The sequence below is a fragment of the Hetaerina americana genome, unplaced genomic scaffold (assembly GCF_022747635.1).
Source record: "Hetaerina americana unplaced genomic scaffold, ioHetAmer1.1.p SCAF_41, whole genome shotgun sequence".
NCBI lineage: Eukaryota > Metazoa > Arthropoda > Insecta > Odonata > Calopterygidae > Hetaerina > Hetaerina americana.
Window position 1 is genome coordinate 1,855,153 of NW_027286997.1, and position 19,742 is coordinate 1,874,894.

At 38.1% G+C, this 19,742-nt stretch overlaps 1 protein-coding gene across 1 annotated transcript in view; it reads right to left on the bottom strand.

Annotated features, from left to right (window-relative positions):
• Nucleotides 1-19,742, bottom strand: part of LOC139692780 (transient receptor potential cation channel subfamily A member 1-like) — a 79,318-nt gene that overhangs the window by 12,277 nt on the left and 47,299 nt on the right. The window contains exons 13-18 of the mRNA XM_071591059.1: nucleotides 15,223-15,333; nucleotides 12,204-12,370; nucleotides 10,893-10,932; nucleotides 9,361-9,641; nucleotides 9,135-9,261; nucleotides 2,482-2,763 (exon numbers count right to left, since the gene is read on the bottom strand). Coding sequence (XP_071447160.1) covers nucleotides 2,482-2,763; nucleotides 9,135-9,261; nucleotides 9,361-9,641; nucleotides 10,893-10,932; nucleotides 12,204-12,370; nucleotides 15,223-15,333 — 1,008 coding nt within the window. The remainder of the gene's footprint in view (nucleotides 1-2,481; nucleotides 2,764-9,134; nucleotides 9,262-9,360; nucleotides 9,642-10,892; nucleotides 10,933-12,203; nucleotides 12,371-15,222; nucleotides 15,334-19,742) is intronic.

The window sequence follows — 19,742 nt, forward strand, 5'->3', positions numbered from 1 at the left end:
TTGATGTTTGGTGTCCATATAATTTTACCATATAGTTGCCACAAGTTCAGTGACAACTTGCCCAGCCATACTTCCCAGTTTGCTCTTTTTAGAGCAAATTTTGGTGAATTTTTGAATCCTTTGTCAATGAAATTTGATACTTGGAACAATATCAAATTATGATCACTGTTGAGTGAATATTTCATTGTCTCCCCTTGGTGGACATATTCTTCATCTGTTAAAGGACACAGGAAGAATGGTTCCATAATATTCACAATGGATCAACCTAGTAAGTATTGCCAGCTTTAAAAGCTTGTGGCATTCAAGATTTTCTCATGTCCCAGTTATTCCATTTCCTGTTTTTGCATCCATCTCCTCTGGCAACTACCGTATTTTCCCATTGATAACGCGCGCGTTATCAATACAAAACTGTTCAGATGATCGAAAAAATGACGATGCGGGTTATGCAATGAAAATTGAAAAAATCAAAACATTTACATGTTTATGTTCACCGTAATTCATAGAAGAGTCTCGCAAAAATAAATTGGTCAGGAAGCATGCCTTTCTAATTGCATTCTATTGTATAGAGATCTGCTGCTGTCACAGTTATTTCATCTCATAAATCCATGAGAAAAAGAAGAAATATATAATTTCTTTACTTCATTCATTCTAATGCGTAGTACTTCTTTATTCTGGTACTTCACGTATACGTAGAGTAAGTTGTATTATATACACGTACGTATAAATATGTGATAGGATAGGTAGATCACTGAAATCCAAGAAATTCGTCACCTGAATCACAATTAAATGGATTAAGTGCATTTATATACTCTTGAGGGACATCACCAAGTTCAATCTCCAAAGTTAACTCTTCCTCATCTTCTAGCTCTGGCATTGAAATATTGACCAAAGCTTTTTTAAATCCATTTTTTACACAAGTCACTCTGACACCCTGCCGAATTTCCAGGATCCGCCCGCTTATTTCTTCATAAGGCATTCTTTTAATCCTTCCCCATTCTGTGTACTCTTTCATACCAGACATCATCCACTTTTCCCGACTAGAACTTAACTTTCATTTAAAAGATTTATTAATGGATAAATCCTGGCAGCCTCGCGATTTCCTCTTTCTTTAGCGAAATTGATGACTTCTAGCTTAAACATCGCTGCATACGATTTCCTTCTCCATTGGTAATTTTCTTGAGAAAATTCTAAATTACAAAAGCTTAACTAAATTCAGGTTTGAAACAATCACCATGTTGACTGCACTTTCATAGAACTTGGTGGGTGCCTGCAACAGCTGGTTGCCGATACTAACAAAGTAAAGCAAAGAAAATTCTATTTCATTAATTCTCTTATTTTTTATATTTGATTTGCTAAAAGTTAATCTATATAGCAAATAAAAGGGCACACAAAACTATGTCTCATAATGACTTACGAATCATAGTGAAAAAGCAATAAGGTGGCATATTGTGTTGGCTGGTAAATATTGTTTATTTTTTGATCCAGTTGTCTGGAATTATTAAATCACCTGGCTCTAATATTCTGTATGAACCTTTCTCCTGGCTTATTATGATTTCATGTATTCATTGGTGGTTACCTATCTATTAGTATATGGATATATTATCTATTAGTTTATGGATATAGACGTATTTTCATACACAATATATATAATTTTTACGTGCATGTATATATATATAGATACACGGCATCTATACACGTTCAAGATAACTATGAAGCCCTGGGTGTGCGGTATCAATACAAATTCATGACAACTAAAAAGTTCTGGGTGCGTGTTATCGGTGGGAAAATACGGTATTACCACTTTGTTGTGCCAGGTTTCCAACTGAGACTACAAGGAATATTTTCAGGATGGCTTTAAAATGCCATATGGTGTATTTTGGAGCTCCTTCATGAACCTGTGAATACTTCCCAAGTTGCCACAAATGCCTTTGATCTTTAACAGCACAAAATACCTCACTTCAGTATGTACTCAGCTATGACTTTAAGATACTTCAAATGGTTTCCTGCACCAGTGTAGAGACAATGCATTATGGTGGTGGTGGTTGTAAGCCATCAAGATTGACCCGGAGTCCCTGCATTACCGTCCAAGCAATGCAATGCTCATTCTCACTTAGCAACAGATTCACTAATTACAATTAAAACAAACAATAAGTTACATATCCTTTCATTGAATAATCTTAGATATGGTGCATTTCTTTAAATAAGGAATCCTCTGGCCTAACAAATGAATCCCATTTAAATTTGTCCTTGCTTGAGTCTGAAGGCTATTTCCATGGACATAACTGTCCGCAATAAGAGAACAGCCGATATATTCCTAAATATTTATCATCAATGAAAATGTAAATAAAAATCAAGTTTGCAGTCTAGCATCATTCAGGGGTACAAAGTTCATAGAGTCTGACACAATTACGTAGTGCTAGATTAAGTCACTGGAGAACAGATATTTACACTCCTGGCAGATTCGCAACACTTTTCACTAACCTGCATTGCTAGCCTCTTGAGCTGAGCATTTCTCCTCACCGATTCAATATCCCCAACAGCCAAACCAATTAGTAAATTCATTATCAAAATTGGCATGAACACCATAAATATGACGAGCATGAAAAATGTTGTATTTGCATATGGCAGTGCTCCAGTCTTAAGGTTGCCCTTTTTGTTGATGAATGGGCTCACAAAAGTACCAAGGAAATCTATTTCCCCAAGCATCATAGAAAATGTGCGAACCAGTGATAATGGAATTGTTGAAAATGACATGTGCTGCCCCTGGAATGGAATGTGATTCAATTAGATGGTGACAAATGCTCACTTCTGCAAATTGAACAAGATAATTTTTTATTTTACTTGTCGATGCATATGTGATGCCTGGATTAAGGAAACAACAAAGCAAACTCCTGAGGAACCCTTTCACATTTGGTTTCCCATGTAACTCAGACCTCGAATGAACAGTTCATAGATACATGGCAGTTATAATAAAAATGTCAAAAACAGTAATTAAAGGTCACAATGGCAAATTAAAAAAACCCAGAATTGAATAAAAAAACTAATCCAAAGTGAATCTGTTCACAGGGGAAATCTATCAATACTGAGAAATTCTTTGGTTTCTCCTCAATTTTTAAAATTTTCATGGCTTGAAGGAGGGGATCAGGATTGGTGCGGTGGCTATCGTACTGGCGGCCCACCCAGAGGGCTCAGGTTCAAATCCTGGTGGTGGTGAATATTTTTCAGAGGTATCTCGATCCCTACTTGAGGTGCTTTGTGGAGGGCACTTTGAGTGAGTACGGCGTCCGTCGGATGGGATGTTAAGCTGCGGACCCCTTGGCGCCTTTCGTAAAGAGTAGGCTGATGCCAATGCCAGGTTTCTCTCCACCCTTCATCCTTTCCTGCCCATCCCAAATGGTACAAATGACCTCAGCTGTTGGCTGCCTCGCCTAAATACTACTACTATGGCTTGAAGGAACTCTATAATTTATTGTTTGCAAACCATTTCACTTTTTAACCAGCAGAGAAATTCAAAACTTAATGCATGACAGAATGGCAAATTGATTACACATTTTAAATGAAAACTATAAATACATTAAATAAATACATAATGGACCCACTCTCCCCATGAGGTACAAACTTGAAGCAGTGGATGGGCTTGTAACTTCCGATAACCCCCAGGGATCACAAGGAGCAGAGGGGAGCATTAATATTTCTCTTGGTAGGATGCAACATACCAGATACGTAAAAAGGGTAGGAGCCAGACAATTGGTAGTCTGCAGAGAAACTCTTCCTCAGTGAGGCACCTGCCAGACTATTTGAACCCAGTTGGGCAGCCATATCCATATATGTGTATATATGTATGTAGAAAAAACCATAAACACAGTAATCAACCCAAAGGTCAGCTTGGTAAGTGATGGTGGAGTTCACCCAATACTAAGCCCGGTGGCATGTGAAATTCACACATCAGGGTAGGGGAAATCCACACATTCTAACCTCACACAACTATAAAATACATTTATATTTCCTCTCCCTCTACCTTGCACCCCTGAGGCACCTTCAGTGCTGGGTAAGGAGGATTGTGTGAGGTAAGGATGTCAAGAGCTATGTCGGCGGTAGAATAGCTACTGGTAGGGCCTCCCTTGCCCACCTGGTCTTGACTGAACTGCCAGACCAAGTGTGCCTCACATGATAGGGTAGAGAGGGCTCTTTATGTGTAGAGAAACAAGCCTTTCTAAGGAAGTATACCCTGAATATAAATCCTGGCCCTCCAAGTTGGGGGTTAGGCAAAGGGCTAGCAACCCTAAAAATTTGCTTGCTTTGAAACCTCTAAACGTGCCTTGGATAGATTCCTCTGATCTCTGACCTCTATCACTCTGATTCAAGTTATTTACCTGGCAAACAGACAAGGACAACGGATACATGGAAATTAGCAACATGGAATGTTAGAACATTGTTGAAACCGGGTAGAATGATTGAAGTTGCCAATGAAATGCTGAAATATGGTTTGGATATTATAGCCCTACAGGAAGGGAGATGGGTAGGAAATGGTAGAATTGGTGAGAAGAATTTTACAGTACTATACAGTGGACCAAGCCATAGAACTGTATTATATGGAACTGCTTTCATGATTAATGCATGGAGAAGAAAAAGTTTGATGAATTTTGAGCCATTAGTGGACAGAATATGTAAAATAACCTTAAAAGGAAAATTCCATAACATTAGCCTTATATAAGCCCTTTCCCCTACTGAAGATAAAACAGAAGAAGAAAAGCAAGAATTGAATGATAAACTGGAAGAGAATGCCAAAAAATATCAAAATATCAATTAATTATCATTCTTGGAGATTTTAACGCGAGAATCGGTAAGGATGACTTCTTGCATTCTGTAAGGTAAAAATGGTAGTCAAGATTTAAATAGAGCATTACATCAGCTAATTTGTAGCATTTGGAAGTTGGAAGAGTTCCCAGAAGACTGGAAGACAGGATTTATTTGTCAAATACATAAAAAAGTTGACAAATAAGATTACAAAAACTATTTACTGAATGTAGCATATAAAATTTTCACCAGCCTTCTTCTAAAATGCATAAGCACCTATGCTGAAGACATACTGGAAGAATATCAGTGTGGCTTTAGAGCTGGTAGAAGTACCATCGACCAGATATTCTCGGTAAGACAAACAATGGAGAAATGCTACAAATATAATATTGACTTCAAACAAGCTTTTGACAGCGTGAACAGGATAAAGATGCTACGTGTGCTGAGAGGCTATGATATTCCAGAGTAACTGATTAGACTGGTTCAATTGCCATTGCATGAATCACAATGTAAAGCCTTTATTGGGGGTAGAGCATTTAATATGGCCTCAGGGGTAAGACAAGGAGATGCTCTCTCAGCCGCGTTATTCAATCTGGCCTGACATAATGCAATGAAAGAATTGAATTTAAGAGGGGCCATTGTGCATAGATCCCAGCAAGGATGCGGACAATATAGCACTAATTGCACAAAATGTGAATGTTTAACAATGCATATCAAAGTGTTTAAGATTTTAGAAAACATTGGTAAAGAAGTGGAGCTGCACTTTACTGAAGAGGAGACCAAATACTTGAAAATGTCAGCTTCTCAGAACAAGCGGGACCTACAAAATATAATAATTGGGAATTATGAGTTTGAGGGTGTCAAGGAGTTTACCTATCTAGGAGTCAGACTGTGTCAGAGTAATGGAAGGTAACAAGGCATATTTTGCAAATGTAATACTCCTGAAATCAATGTTACTATCAAGGAATACAAAACTGAAGATCTAAAAAATGCTTATTAGACCTGTTCGTAACTTATGGAGCTGAGACATGGATATTAACAAGTCAGGATGAAGAAACCCTTAGAAAATTTGAAAGAAAAATCATAAGGAGAATCTATGGTCCAATTAGAGAAGGAGAGAGTTGGAGAATCAGAATGGATATGTAGATAAATGAACTACTAGAAGGGAAGGACATAATTAGATTTGCCAAGTCACTGTGGCTGGCATGGTTGGACCATGTAGAAAGGATGGAAAATAACAGAATGCCCAAACTGATGCTTAATGGCAAGATGGAAGGGGTCAGAAGAAGAGGTTTACCAAGGAAGAGATGGCTACAGGATGTAGAGGATGATTTGAAGGCAATGGGAGTTACAAGATGGAAGGAAAAAGCAAGAACAAGAAGTGAATGGAGGCATATCATAGCGGAAGCCAAGGCCAGAACCAGGCTGTAGATCTGCAGATGATGCTGATATCTTGCTTTGTATTCCCTAATTTCCTTAGTAAAACTTTGCCCTAGCATTCCAAGTCCTTATTTTAACTAATTTAGCATTCTTCTGCATCTTCCGTGCTTAGGCTGCTGACTTTGCTCAGCAAGGATTTTGCGGGATGATGATAGAAGCCTTGCCTCCACAATTGCTGGGTAAGACATTATAACACAATATAACTTAATGGGATGAGTCCTGTAGTTGACAGAACTTGCTCTCAGTTCTATCAATTATTAATGCATTGAGGTGGTTTGCCGTTGCCTTCCTCAATAGTGTCTATAATGTGACACCATCACTCAATGGCCGCCCCACTGGGGTCAGATGCCTTTGCAGTCGCTTCACTGAGGAAAAGATGCTGTGCAGACTATTTTTCCTACCCTTTGACCTATCTGGGATGGGTGAGCATATCTATTTGCTCCAAGTAGCACAGCTCTAGGGGTCATCAGAAAGCAAAAACCCTTCTGCCACGTCAAGGCCACGGGGAGGAGAAGAACATATATGAAGCCAAAAAAATAGGAACAAAAAAACTTGGCTCACTGCAGGCTAGGTACATGTTTGCCATCCTTTGATATAAAATCATAACATCAATGATGCATGAAAAATAGCGGTTAACAAACAACATCATAATAACAAAAGAGCACAATGAATTTGAGAGGAATAGCAAAGGATCTATGGAAGTATTTATGATAAAACATTTATCAATAGAAAAAGACACAACATGGAAGCAAGAATTATTCACCGAGCCACTGCCAACAAAAATAAATTAAGAGATACTGGCACACATTACCACAGATATATATCTATAGAGCAATATTCTGGAGAATGCACAGTACATATTGTACCAGCACATCACTATATGCATGCATGGGATAAAATGATTCCTCACAGTAGACCTGCAGCAATAAGACAAGGTAAAGAGCAAATGTTGGCCTACCTTACATAATAGAGCAGTTCCATTGGATAAAAATATTACAGCCAAATATAACAATAAAATAGAAATATATTAAAATGCACAATGCATTGCAGGTGAATAATTCATTGCAGTAAAAATAAATAGCTGAATTATTTATTACTCTAACATCAGTTGTCCCTAACCTTGTCAAAAATCATATTACCCTATCAACCAAGTGCTAGTCAGTACTGTCACCGACTAGCACTGCGGTATAATATGGTCACCAATATTTTCAGAACAAACAAACATCCCTATAAATATGTATGTTGAGATGATGTTGCAATAAATAAAACAAGACAACCATAGATTCATGATGGTTCCCTTGTAATCATAAACTACCACAGTTCCTCAGTTGTAACATCATCTCTTTATCTTAATTCAATATTTTCTTGAGTAAATTTGAACATTTTATGAGAGGAAGTACACTTTTAGATGATTTCCATTAATTTTGTGTCTGAGCTGTCTACTCATGCGTGAACAGCTTTTGATACAAGTCCTTCAGCAAATGTATAAAAGATGCAACCAAAAGGCATGAACCATTATTATTTACATGGGCTAGGATCAGGGCCTGAAGGAATCGACTTGCTGTCAAAGAAAGTGTGTCACCAAACAGAGCATTCCATGACAAGAGTCCACTGTACTCGCTGCTGAATTTTTATGATCCATCACTGATTTTTGCAGCCATTTGAAATACACGGCCAGTAGGAAGAAATGGATATACGAGGGTCATCCGGAAAGTAGTACCCGTTCGTGCCGCATGAAGTGCTGACGACGCGAGTAGCCGCTGGACGAGGTCAGATAGCTTCAGTGGCTTGTCTGCCTTCTCTGAGCCAAGTTGCGTGACGCTAGCATTGCCTGTGTTGTTTCTGTGATTGTTTACAATGTTTAAAAAAATTGAGAACGCCGCCAGTTGTGAAGTGAGGGCAGTGATTAAATTCCTCAATGCAAGAAACGTTCGCCCATGTGATATTCATCGCCAATTAAAGGAGGTGTATGGAGACAATGTAATGGACGAGTCATCTGTTCGGCGGTGGTGTCGCAACTTCAACATGGGGAGGGGGAACACACACGACGATGAGCGTTCGGGGAGACCGTCTGTCATTACAGACCAACTGGTGAGCTCAGTTGACGAATTCGTGAGGAACGATCGGCGCGTCACAATTGATGACATCTGTGAGCATTTTCCCAATGTTTCTCGAACAATTGTTCATGAAATTGTTAAACACCATCTGCATTATGCAAAAATTTGTGCAAGATGGGTCCCTCGCGTATCTCAATGAGCTGGCGGCGAAGGACTATGCAGCAGGAATACAGAAACTTGTCACACGTTATGACAAATGCCTTAATTTGCTTGGAGATTATGTTGAGAAGTAGTTTAAAGTATCCTCTTTCAAATAAAATTTTTTATGTTTGTTAATATTTACTTTTGTGTCTTTATTTCACGAACGGGTACTACTTTACGGATGACCCTCGTAAATAGAACTCATCAGAATAGGACCTTCTATGACCCCTTCACATTTGCTATACATGTATTATTATTCACATGGAAGAATTAAGGGCAAAGGGAAGATGCAGTGTGGTGGATATGCACACACCATTTGCATGCTCATGCCTCAGCAATAAGTCGATAGGTAACCCTATTAGTAGCAAATACATGAAATTTGACTAATAATAAATTACCTGGTATAGATCCTTTCATAAGCTGGAGATTTGATGTGCAAGAGTTTAATTGAATGAGTCAATCACCATCTTTCTTCCCTAAATCCATACCATTATCAAGTTAAATTGCAATACAATCTCTTCATTTGCTGCTATACTTACAATAATAATTTCCCTGGTATTTTATATCCTTAGGCATAAAAAGAACGAAATTTTTGAGGAGCAGATGTCCATTAATTATACAATAACCAAACAATATTACCTGCACAAGTAGTATGTAGAACGACAGTCCAAATGCAATAATGAGGATGGAAAAAACCAGTAAAACTCTTATTAGGGTTTGCAAAACTTCAAGAAACATCACAATGTATATTCCAATCATATTAAACCTGTAATTTAGAATTGGTTTCAATTATTTCTAGCCTAGGTCAACATTTTAGCTGAAGAGTTATTACCATGAATTAAATTATTGCAAATTTGAAATATACCTTTGAAGATAACTTAGGAGGGCAAACCAACTGAGAAAAACGGTTATTGATGCACAAGGAAATATATTTGCACCAAGTTGAGCACCAAAAACTGGTGAGATCATTGTCAGAGCTGAGGAATACAGTATCCACGTTATTGTGTTGAAGGGATCAAGCAGGTATCTCCACTGCTGTTGATAAGCTTGAACCCCTTCCCTGATTATGTTCACAGCTATGAAAATGACTATTCCAGTGGAAGTGAAGTACATCGTTGGAGTCTTCCGTTCATTAACATAGTCATTCTGAAAATTTCAACAAGGTAAACTTATTAAAACCATTGTTTGCTAGTCTTGAGGCAACAAGAATTTTTATTAGCATTATTATTCCTTAGAAAATGGACTGAATCAATTTTATACAGGCCTAAAAAGTAAACCAAACATCCATGTACTTCTGAAGGTCATAAGAGCACATGCAAGGTTGCGATTCCACCACATCAGGGTTGAAGTCCATGGGGAGAGAAATAATAATTAAGGATGAAATATACTCTATATAAAAATGTAAGATAACTTATGCCAGTACCAAAATGTTTGTACCACCCGTGAATATAGTGAATCATCATGTAATTCTTGTTCATCAACATTCGGCTGATTATCTATGAGATTTCAGATTCCTAGGGTTGCATGTCACCTCGTGAGGATGGACATAAGAAATGTAGCCCTGCAAGAGGTGCTCACCCAGCATAGGTTCATACGTGCTCCTCTCATCATATGAGGTACAAAAATACCTGAAGCAGCATGAATTAGAGTCAAGAATCAGTGAGCCATATCATTCCAGCTGCAACCAACGGGCAGATAAAGGAGCACACATCGTAAGTGGAAAGATTTTGAGGAAAATAATTGAACATGGGAGCAGGCTTTAGAGATCTGTTACAAGAACACGGAAGAGCGCGCTAGAGGGGATCAAACACATCGCCTGCCCGCTTGTGTAGCCAATAGTTGTGCACTCAACAACCAGTAATAACGGAGGCATAGGCCCCAAAGGACATTAGAGGATCTCCATGCCATGCAAATGAAGGTAGCACAGCACTATGAGTGAACAGCAACAAGAGAGGCAGAAGAGTTCTAGGAATGAGATAGGGTGGCCATTGAAAGATATAAGGGATTTAGAGAGCACAGAGTAGTAAGGAGGAAAGATAACTCACACACTCTCGTTTGATTGATTTGCTTTTATTATTTTATTATGTGTGACTGACGGGGCACTGGCACAGAGGGAAACCTCTTGTAAGCCCTGATTGAATGTGAGTGCTTGAGACTAGCAAGGATCAATGCTGTATAGTACATCCAAGCTAGAGAGTGCGTGATTAATTTTCATTTATTATTATTATAATTTTTTAATTTATTTCATTACATGTGATTGGTGGGCCACTGGCGCAGAGGGAAACCTCTCGAAAACCCTGATAGAGTTTGAGTGCTTGAGACTAGCAAGGATCAAAGCTGTATAGTATATCCAAGCTAGAGAGTACGTGATTTATTTACATTTTTCCATTTCATTACGTGTGACCTGCGGGCAGCTGGAGCAGAGATAATTCTCTCGCTAGCCCCTGACTGCAGAGTGTTTGACAAGGGTGAGGGTCAATGCTATCTAGTAAACCCTAGCCAGATATACTTTGGTTCTAACCATTTGCATAATCTATTTATTTCAATTATTTTTAGTATTTTTATTATATTTATTTTATTATTATTTCTATTTTCAGCTATAATTTTTATTGATATACTGCATATATCTTCTCTAATTTCCCTCGCCCATCCTTTTACCATTTATAAGAGTACGGCTGGGGTAGACTCTTCCAATTATTTCATACGGCTGTTGTTACCGTTCGCTTTATACATATATAATTACAGCTGTGTGCATTGTTGTTTTTGTATGGAGATAACTGTGTGTGTACAGAGATTTAGGGATAACTGAAAAAGGAGAAGATGATGCAGTTTGCCCATGGCACTGGGCACCCTGTTCTAGCTGAGACTAGTTGTTTGGGTGGCAGCACCAGGTTTATGTGATTTCTGATGGTGGCCCTGGATTGGGATTCCCATGTGGTTGGATGCTGTGAGCAAACACATCTACATCAATCCCAAATATCTGTTCCCATATCACTCATTTAAGATGGGCAAATATCTCCCATATCAGCATAATGCTGGTTCATTATTTTTGTAACCATTTACATTAGTGAATGATTGTGTTTCTCTGTATTTCAAAGAAACTGCAGGAGATGCCATGAAGTAATTTTAATGAGTCATCAGTTAATGTGCATTACAATTACAAAATGTAAACATCATTTGCCTTGACCAGGATTCAAACATGAATCCCTTGGATGTCCATCCAAACTCAGCTGAACATTGAGGGATCCAGGTTTGAGTCCCGATCAAGGCGAATGATTTTTACACTTTGTAATTGTTGCATTGTTTCTCTGTGTTTGTTATTTCAATTGAAATCTATGTTAATCGACATAAAATGCACATTTCGTAAGGGTAATATGTACTCTTGGTAGAATAACTTTAGATTAAATTTCAAGTGAAAGAGAATAGATGCATATTCACAGGCGATATCCAGACTGCGGTGTAAATATTTAGCAAACTTGTTGAAGTTTGTTGAGTCAAATTAGGAAGTTTGCACCAAGTTTTTTGAGTGAATATTGTAGCAATTTGTAAATATATTTTTTCTAAATTTTTAGAACGAATTAATTACTCCACCAGCAAAGAAGGCAGTGTGCAGTACTCACCATGATTGACCTTGAAGTGTTAAAATCAGTTGAGGTAAGATTGCAGAGAGAGGGTGTTTCTGATAGTGAATCACTCCCTGGAAAACACTTGGGTAGAATATTTGCAATGTACAAAGTTATAAATGTCAGAAAAATTATATAAAAGAGCAGGTTGGCTATGTGGAAATATTTCCCATAAGAATTCCATTTAACTTGAAGATATTTCTGACTTAATGGATGAGATAAGAGCTCTATGCGGCCATGAGCTACCATTGCCTGAAACAAAAACGTGACTCATTGTAAATCCATGGAAATTAATGACACAGCATCAGGTTGGCATTGAAATTTATTAATACCAAAAAATAGCATTAATTAGAAGAAGGGCCCAAGTAAACAATAAAACTTGAGAATTATTTTTTAACAAAACACATTAATTATAAAACTACTAACAATTGCTAATAGAATACATACATCATTTAGTCATACAATTACAGACATTAGTCACACCATATGATTTAATTAGAATAAAAGTAAAAAGAAAATGGTTAATCTGCATGTAATCTATTACTGAAACTCCAATAACTCTACAGTGACTAATATGTATGCAGCATGGTGGGAAAGGGTCACCAACAAGCCCAGGCATCCAAACGTTGTATCATTGAGAGCAATTATTGAAAGGACATTTGCTGATATGGACTGCAGCACATTAAAACGAGCCTACAAATACTTCAGACTGAGAATGGAGTCAAGCGGGAGATACAGTGAATTAATTTGCTGTTTATGATAATACCAACGATATAATACAAAAACTTGAGAAACATTTTCATTTTTGTAATAAAAAATGTTTCGAAAAATTGTTTCATTTGGGCTGCATCCTGTATGACTTGGTCATGGCTAGTGATCCTGGCCGTGTGTGAGTGTGTCTATGTGTAGGTGGATGTGCTCTGCATATTTCTCTGTTTCTGTGATTGATTGAGAGAGCTGTTTCTCCTTTATTGAAACCTTAATGGATTTGGCTGCTTAAGTCTTCCAGTTGTATCCATGAAACAATAGCAACTATTACAGATAAACATTATGGTATGTTTTAGAGGAGGGACTTCCTATACTTCTGCAATTTATGTGCCCCAAACGCTCTCACATGAGAGTTAGGAGCATATAGGCATATTATGGGCCATTTATAACACAACTGTACAGTTGATAAGAAAAATTGTGAGTAACCTGTTGAGAAGCATCTATATGGAAAAATTTGTATGTACATACAAATTTATATGGTGATGTAACAAGTACAGTGAAACCTTGCTTAATGAGGACCTCATGCAGCAAGAAATTTACATAACAAGCAAAAATATCGCCCCCAAAAATGACTAGCTTAGCAAAGGAATTTTTGCATAATGAGTGACGAGGGAAGGGAAATTCCCGGAATAATTATGCCCCAGCTACTGCAGTTTGTCTGTGGCACTCGTTCCTGTAACATCTTAGCATCGCTAGTGATCACACTTTATTCCAAATTAGTAATCAAACGTAAAATTAGTGATTTTTTTGTACAATGTTTGATGAAATTTTATTCAGTTTAAAAATTTATACCAAAGAAAAATCCATAAGGAGAAAGCTACAAGAGAATAAAAATAAAAAAATAAGCATAGAAATGAGAAGTAAAATCATTAAAAATTGGGGACAAGGTATGATTGCGTGATCTAGTACGTGCATCAACAATTGGCCGACATCAATGATTGGCCTTTCCTTCAAGAACACAGACGGATGCTTCAAATAGAGAGACAAAAGCATCTAAGCTATGGCTACAAATTCTCAGTGAAGTTGACAGGTTGCTTCTCATATGAATAAATGAAAAGCAGTTGCACTGCGACACCATTTTAAGAAAAGAAACATTTCACACCTCGGTAGCTTAAGTGACTAAAGCACTCGACCGGATAGTGAGGGATCTGGGTTCGAATCTCAGTCAAGGCGAATGATTTTTACACTCTGAAATTGTTGCATTGAAATGCACATTAGTGGATGACTCCGTTAAAAGTTACTGTTGCGGCATCTCCCGCAGTTTCTTTGGAATTTGAGAAATTAATTTTTGAGAAGGAAATAGTGATTTTTGCCAATCTCATTAATAAGATGGCAGGATCATTGACAGCCGAACAAGTATTTAAGGGACACGTGCATGGTTTGAGAAGCTAACCAGAAGAACCATTGTCCACGGTATTGAGGCATGGTAAAGCCGCTGGCTTTGAGTCAAAAGCAGCAGAGAACTTCATCGGTTACTACAAGAAGCTTGTCGATTCTGAGGATTACCTGCCAAAGCAGTTTTTTAATTGTGAAAAGACGGGTTTCTTTAGGAAGAAGATGCTGAAGTAAACCTATATTTGTATGCATGACAATAGAAGAAAAAGCATTGCCCGTTCAAAAGCCAATGAAAGGCGATCTTGCACTGCTATTTTGTGACAAAAAAATTGCAATTTGAAAATGTAATCCCAGCTTGTTTACCATGCAGGAACTCCAAGAGCCTTCATGAAGTGTTAAGTCCCAAACAGCAGACTAAATGTGATGTGGAGGTCGTAGGAACCTGTTGCATCATACCATGCATATGAGGCATTGCCATAATAAGACAGTGGTGATGTGCACCATAAATTTAAAATACGATAAAACTGAGTGGCATTTGTACCAAATTTTGAAGTGTCAAGGGAAACAAATGTCTTTAGACAGCTTTCTAATAAAAATGAATCAGGCACCTAACATAAATAATTTGCCATTTATTCCAATTATTTTTTGCTTTTACAAATTGAGATCATATTGCCAGTTACTTCATTCTGCGATTTAAGAAAAGTTGAATGTCCATAATCCTAAACAATGTATGCATAATTTTTTGAATAAACCCTGTACATAATTAATTTTTTCCCGCATGGAACGAATTATTGCATTTTACATTAATTTACATGCAAAAAGTAGTTTCACTAAACGAGTGTTTTGTGGTAAGAGAAGATCACGGAACAGATTACTACTGTTATATGAGGTTCCACTGTAATATGCTTATTCCAAATCTTGAAAATTATCAGTATTATTTATAATAATGCATAATAGTCATAATGAGAGTTAGCAACTTGTAGATCAGTTGTTATGCTTACATTCAAAACAGGTAGTGGCAGAGGCCTGTTGCTTTCCATAGTTCCTTCCTCCGCTTGCTTCGCTGGAATGTCACAGTTGATGCTTTGGAGGCACTTGAAACTGTACTGAATCTTTTGGATTGTTCACCAGGTAGTTTAAAGAAAGTATAAAAACATTAGTACATTGATGACTCAAATTCACAATGTATTAATTTCATAAATAATATAAGAAATAGCTTTTCCCACAGCAACAATACCATGAATTGAACATTGAAAATACATTGACTCATTGATACAACATTAGCCAAGATGCTGCCTTCAACTCACAAGTGACCAATCAAACTGTGCTGATTTGATATATAAATAGCGAATCAGTCAATGCTTAACTGACAAAATAGTTAAAAAATTTTGCAGCTGCAATGTCCTACCCACCCAAATATGAAGACTGATTCATGTGACCACAATGCTAGGGCGAATGATAAGTGATCCACATTGACTTTTCGTTTGGTGGCCTAATAGCTGTTGTCACATACGATGTGGCAGCTCACCGGAGAATGTGTAGATTAATCGACGGACATGAAAACTGCAGGTTTACTACAATCACTGAATAATGCTCCTGATGTACATTAAAATGTACCTCTGATGAGCTATTCCCTTCACTTCTGTAAAGTGTGGAATACCTCTCTTTTGGAGTTATTTGTTGCATACAGGGCCTAAATTAGCAAGGATAAACTCTGAAAAGCATTGGAAAATAAATGCCCATGTAAATAAATAAAAATCCAAGCTAACGTAAAGACAAGAAGGGTTTCAGAAGTGCTCTTTGTTTCTTCTTCCACTAACTTTACTGCCTTCTCTCCTCACATTGGTCCTTAGGGATCTTTTGGTGGCCTTAGTAACTAAATGAATTGCTATATTAAGACTTTTTTAAACTGTGTCAGTGCTTGGTGAGTAATAACTTGAAGATTTTATATGACTAATAATTATAAATCCTGAAAATGAGAAAGAAAAAATGCAAAATGCATGAGAAATGCTAATGTTGCCAAATTTACTAATCTGCTAAGATGCCATAGAATATGGGTTTACCATAGCACATTTCCCTTTGGAAAATAGTTGAGTGGGTGTCATCTTTGAAGCCTTTATCTTTCATGGCTTATATAACAAACCACCAAAAACAGGTAGGTACTCAGCTGCTTCCTGCTTTGGAAATCCAATTGAAACTAACAAATTCACTGCTCTTTCTGTGAATATAATCCATTCTTTTTTCTAATTCTGTTAACTACATAGTTGTTCCCATTGGCTCCACTACAGTAGATAAAAAATAATTGGACAATTAAAAATTTGGAAATCATAACAAAATGAGCTTTCAATTAACAACATTAATGTCTGGTTGAAATTGCATGCGGCAGCCCAATTAAATCATAAAATTACATCATCATATTGATAGCAACCCTCTCATGGATTACAACTTTGACGTAATGGAAGGGCTTGTGTGTCCCCATGACCCCTAGAGCTGTGCCGGCAGGAGAAAGATAAATGCTCCTCGTATAGTCACCCATACCAGATAGGTCGAAGGTTAGGGCCATAGGAAAGGTAGTCTACGCAGCATCTGTTCCTCATTGAGGTGGCTGCAAAAGCATCTGACCTCCAGTGGGGTGGCCATTGAGTGATGGTGTCATGTTAGAAACACTATTGAGGAAGGCAACGGGAAACCACCTCAATTATCATTCTCGAGATTTAAATGATGGACAATACAGAGATTTTGAGTCCTGGCAACTACGGGGCTCGGCCCAATCAACCGTGTGCTGTGCCTGGCAGCAGGGGAGGCAAGGCTTCTGCGGTCCTCATCCCACAAAACCCTTGCAAGGGAAAACCGGCAGCACCAGGACAGAAGACACAGGGGAAGAAGACCATATTAGTTAGAATAGGAACGTGGAATGTTAGAACAATGATGAGGACAGGGAAATTGGAAATTATTAAGCGAGAAATGGAAAGGGGAAAAATTGATATTTTAGGTCTATGAGAGGTGAGATGGAAGGATAGCAGGGATTACTGGAGTGATAATTATAGAATAATAAACAGCGGTGGGGATGAGAGCCAACGAGGGGTTGCCGTAGTATTAAATGAAGAGGTATGAAGAAGCAAAGTCAACATAGAGCAGGTAATGGATAGATTATTTCTAGTGGAGATAAAAGCAGAACCGACAAACTTGGTTATTATTCAGGTATACATGCCACCGAGCAACCATAAGGAGGAAGAGGTCGATAGGATATACGATCAGTTAGAGGACATAATCGCATGTGTTCTTGCAGGGCTTGTGTTCTTCATTTGATAGTGATGCGGGATTGGAATGCGATGGTAGGCAAAGGAAAAGATGGTGATGAGGTGGTGGACTACGGTTTAGGCACGAGGAATGAGCGCGGGGAGAAAGCTGTTGAGTTCTGCAGGAGACAGGGGATAGTCATCATCAACACTTGGTTTGGACAGTACAAAAGGCAAAGGTGTACATGGAAAATACCAGGTGATACAGAAAGGTATCAGCTAGATTTTGAATAATGGTTAGGCACAGGTTTAGGAACAGTGCAATCAGTTTGTACAGCTTCCCCGGAGCTGATAATGACTCTGACAACAATTTAGTTGTTATGAGGTGTATCATCCCTTTCAAAAAGATAAATCAGGGGCAATGGATTAGGAAATGGAATATAGAAGCATTAAATGGATTGACAGGAAAGTAGTATCAGCAGGTTGTGGAGAAAATCATGGATTAGGGTAAAGAGCTAAGTACTATCAAGGAAAAATGAGAATACATAAAAAAAGGGATATCTAAAGCCCCAAAAGAAATTATAGGAATGGTAAATGGGAAAAGGACAAGGAAACAAAGAATCACGGATGAGATAATTAGGAAGATAGAAGAGAGAAGAAAATAAAGAACAAGAGTTAGGCAGAAGGAAGTACAGAGAGTTAAACAATAAATTGATGAGGGCAATAAATAAAGATAAAGAAGCATGGTGGAAGATGCAGTGCGAGGATATGGAAAGTTTGCTGAAGAAGGGTGAAATAGGTGTGCTATACTGCAAGGTTAAATCACTCTTGGAAAGATCTATGCTAACAGTTAGAGATAAGTCGGTAAGATAATAGTTGATTCAGAAAAAATCAAAGAGAGATGGAAGGAATTCATAGAAGAACTGTTTAGTAAAGAACTTAGACCAACAAAGTTAGACATAGAAAAGGAATATGACGTACAGGAAGATAGCTTAGGTCCAGGCATACTCGACGATGAGATAGAAAGGGCATTAAGGGAGAAGAAGCTAAATAAGGCTGTGTTGGTTGACAACATTCCTGTGGAGCTGTTGAAAGGTTTAGGAGAATGTGGGAGGAAGAGGCTATATGGACTTATTAGTAGTATCTATGTGGAAGGAATCTGGGTGGAAGACTTTGTGAGATCAGTTTTAGTTCATATTCTGAAAAAGGTAAAGCCTACATCATGTAAGGACTACAGGACAATAAGTTTGATATCCCACGCAGCTGAAGTTGTTCTTAGGATAATTAACAAAAGGATAGAGAGTAGGGCAATGATTACTTAGGGGATGATCAGTTTAGGTTTAGGAAGGGGAGAGGTATGCATGATTCTATGCAGTAATTAGAACACTTATTGAGAGGATTATAGAATCTAACAAGGAAGTATTAGCCTCTTCCTTAGGTATAGAAGGCATTTGATGGCGTGAATTGAGAAAAACCAATGAGTATATTGTAGAAAATAGGAATAGATTGGAGGGACAGGAGGCTAATCCCCAATCTATACATGTGTCAGACTGCTCAGGTGTGAGGAGGGAACGGGGAATCCTGATGGGCGGTGTTAGGAAGAGGTGTAAGGTAGGGTTGCCCATTATCACCGTTGCTGTTCAACCTGTATGCAGAGGAAATGATTAAAGAGGCATGGGAAGAACTCGAGGTAGGAATGAAAGTGGGCGGAGAATTCGTAAAATCAGTTAGGTTTGCTGATGACCAAGCTTTAGTTTGTCAGTCAGCCAAGGGGCTGCAAGCATTGCTTAGTGAATTGGAAATTCAGTGCAACAGGTATGGGATGAAAAACAATATTAAAAAACAAAGGTTATGCGATTCTCTAGAAAGAAAAAGGCTAAACTTAACATTAAAATAGGAGGGCAAATACTAGAGCAGGTAGAACAGCTTACATTTCTCGGAAGTGTTTTGGACCAACACGGGCAGAGTATTTGGGACATAAGGAGAAGAATTGCGCTAGGCAAAGAGGCTTTCACAAGGAGGAGGGAGTTGATGAGAGGGACGTTGAGTAAGGATGTTAAGAAAATCCTCGTAAAAACTTTTATATGGAGCGTAGCTATGTATGGCGTGGAAACATGGTCATTGAAGCAGGGGGATAGACGTAGACTGGAGGCTTTTGAAATGTGGGTGTGGAGAAGAATGGAGAAGGTGAAATGGACAGAGAAGAAAACAAATGAGGAAGTACTTGGTATGGTGGGCAAAGAGAGGGGTTTGTTGGGAGCAATCCTATGGAGGCAGGAAAA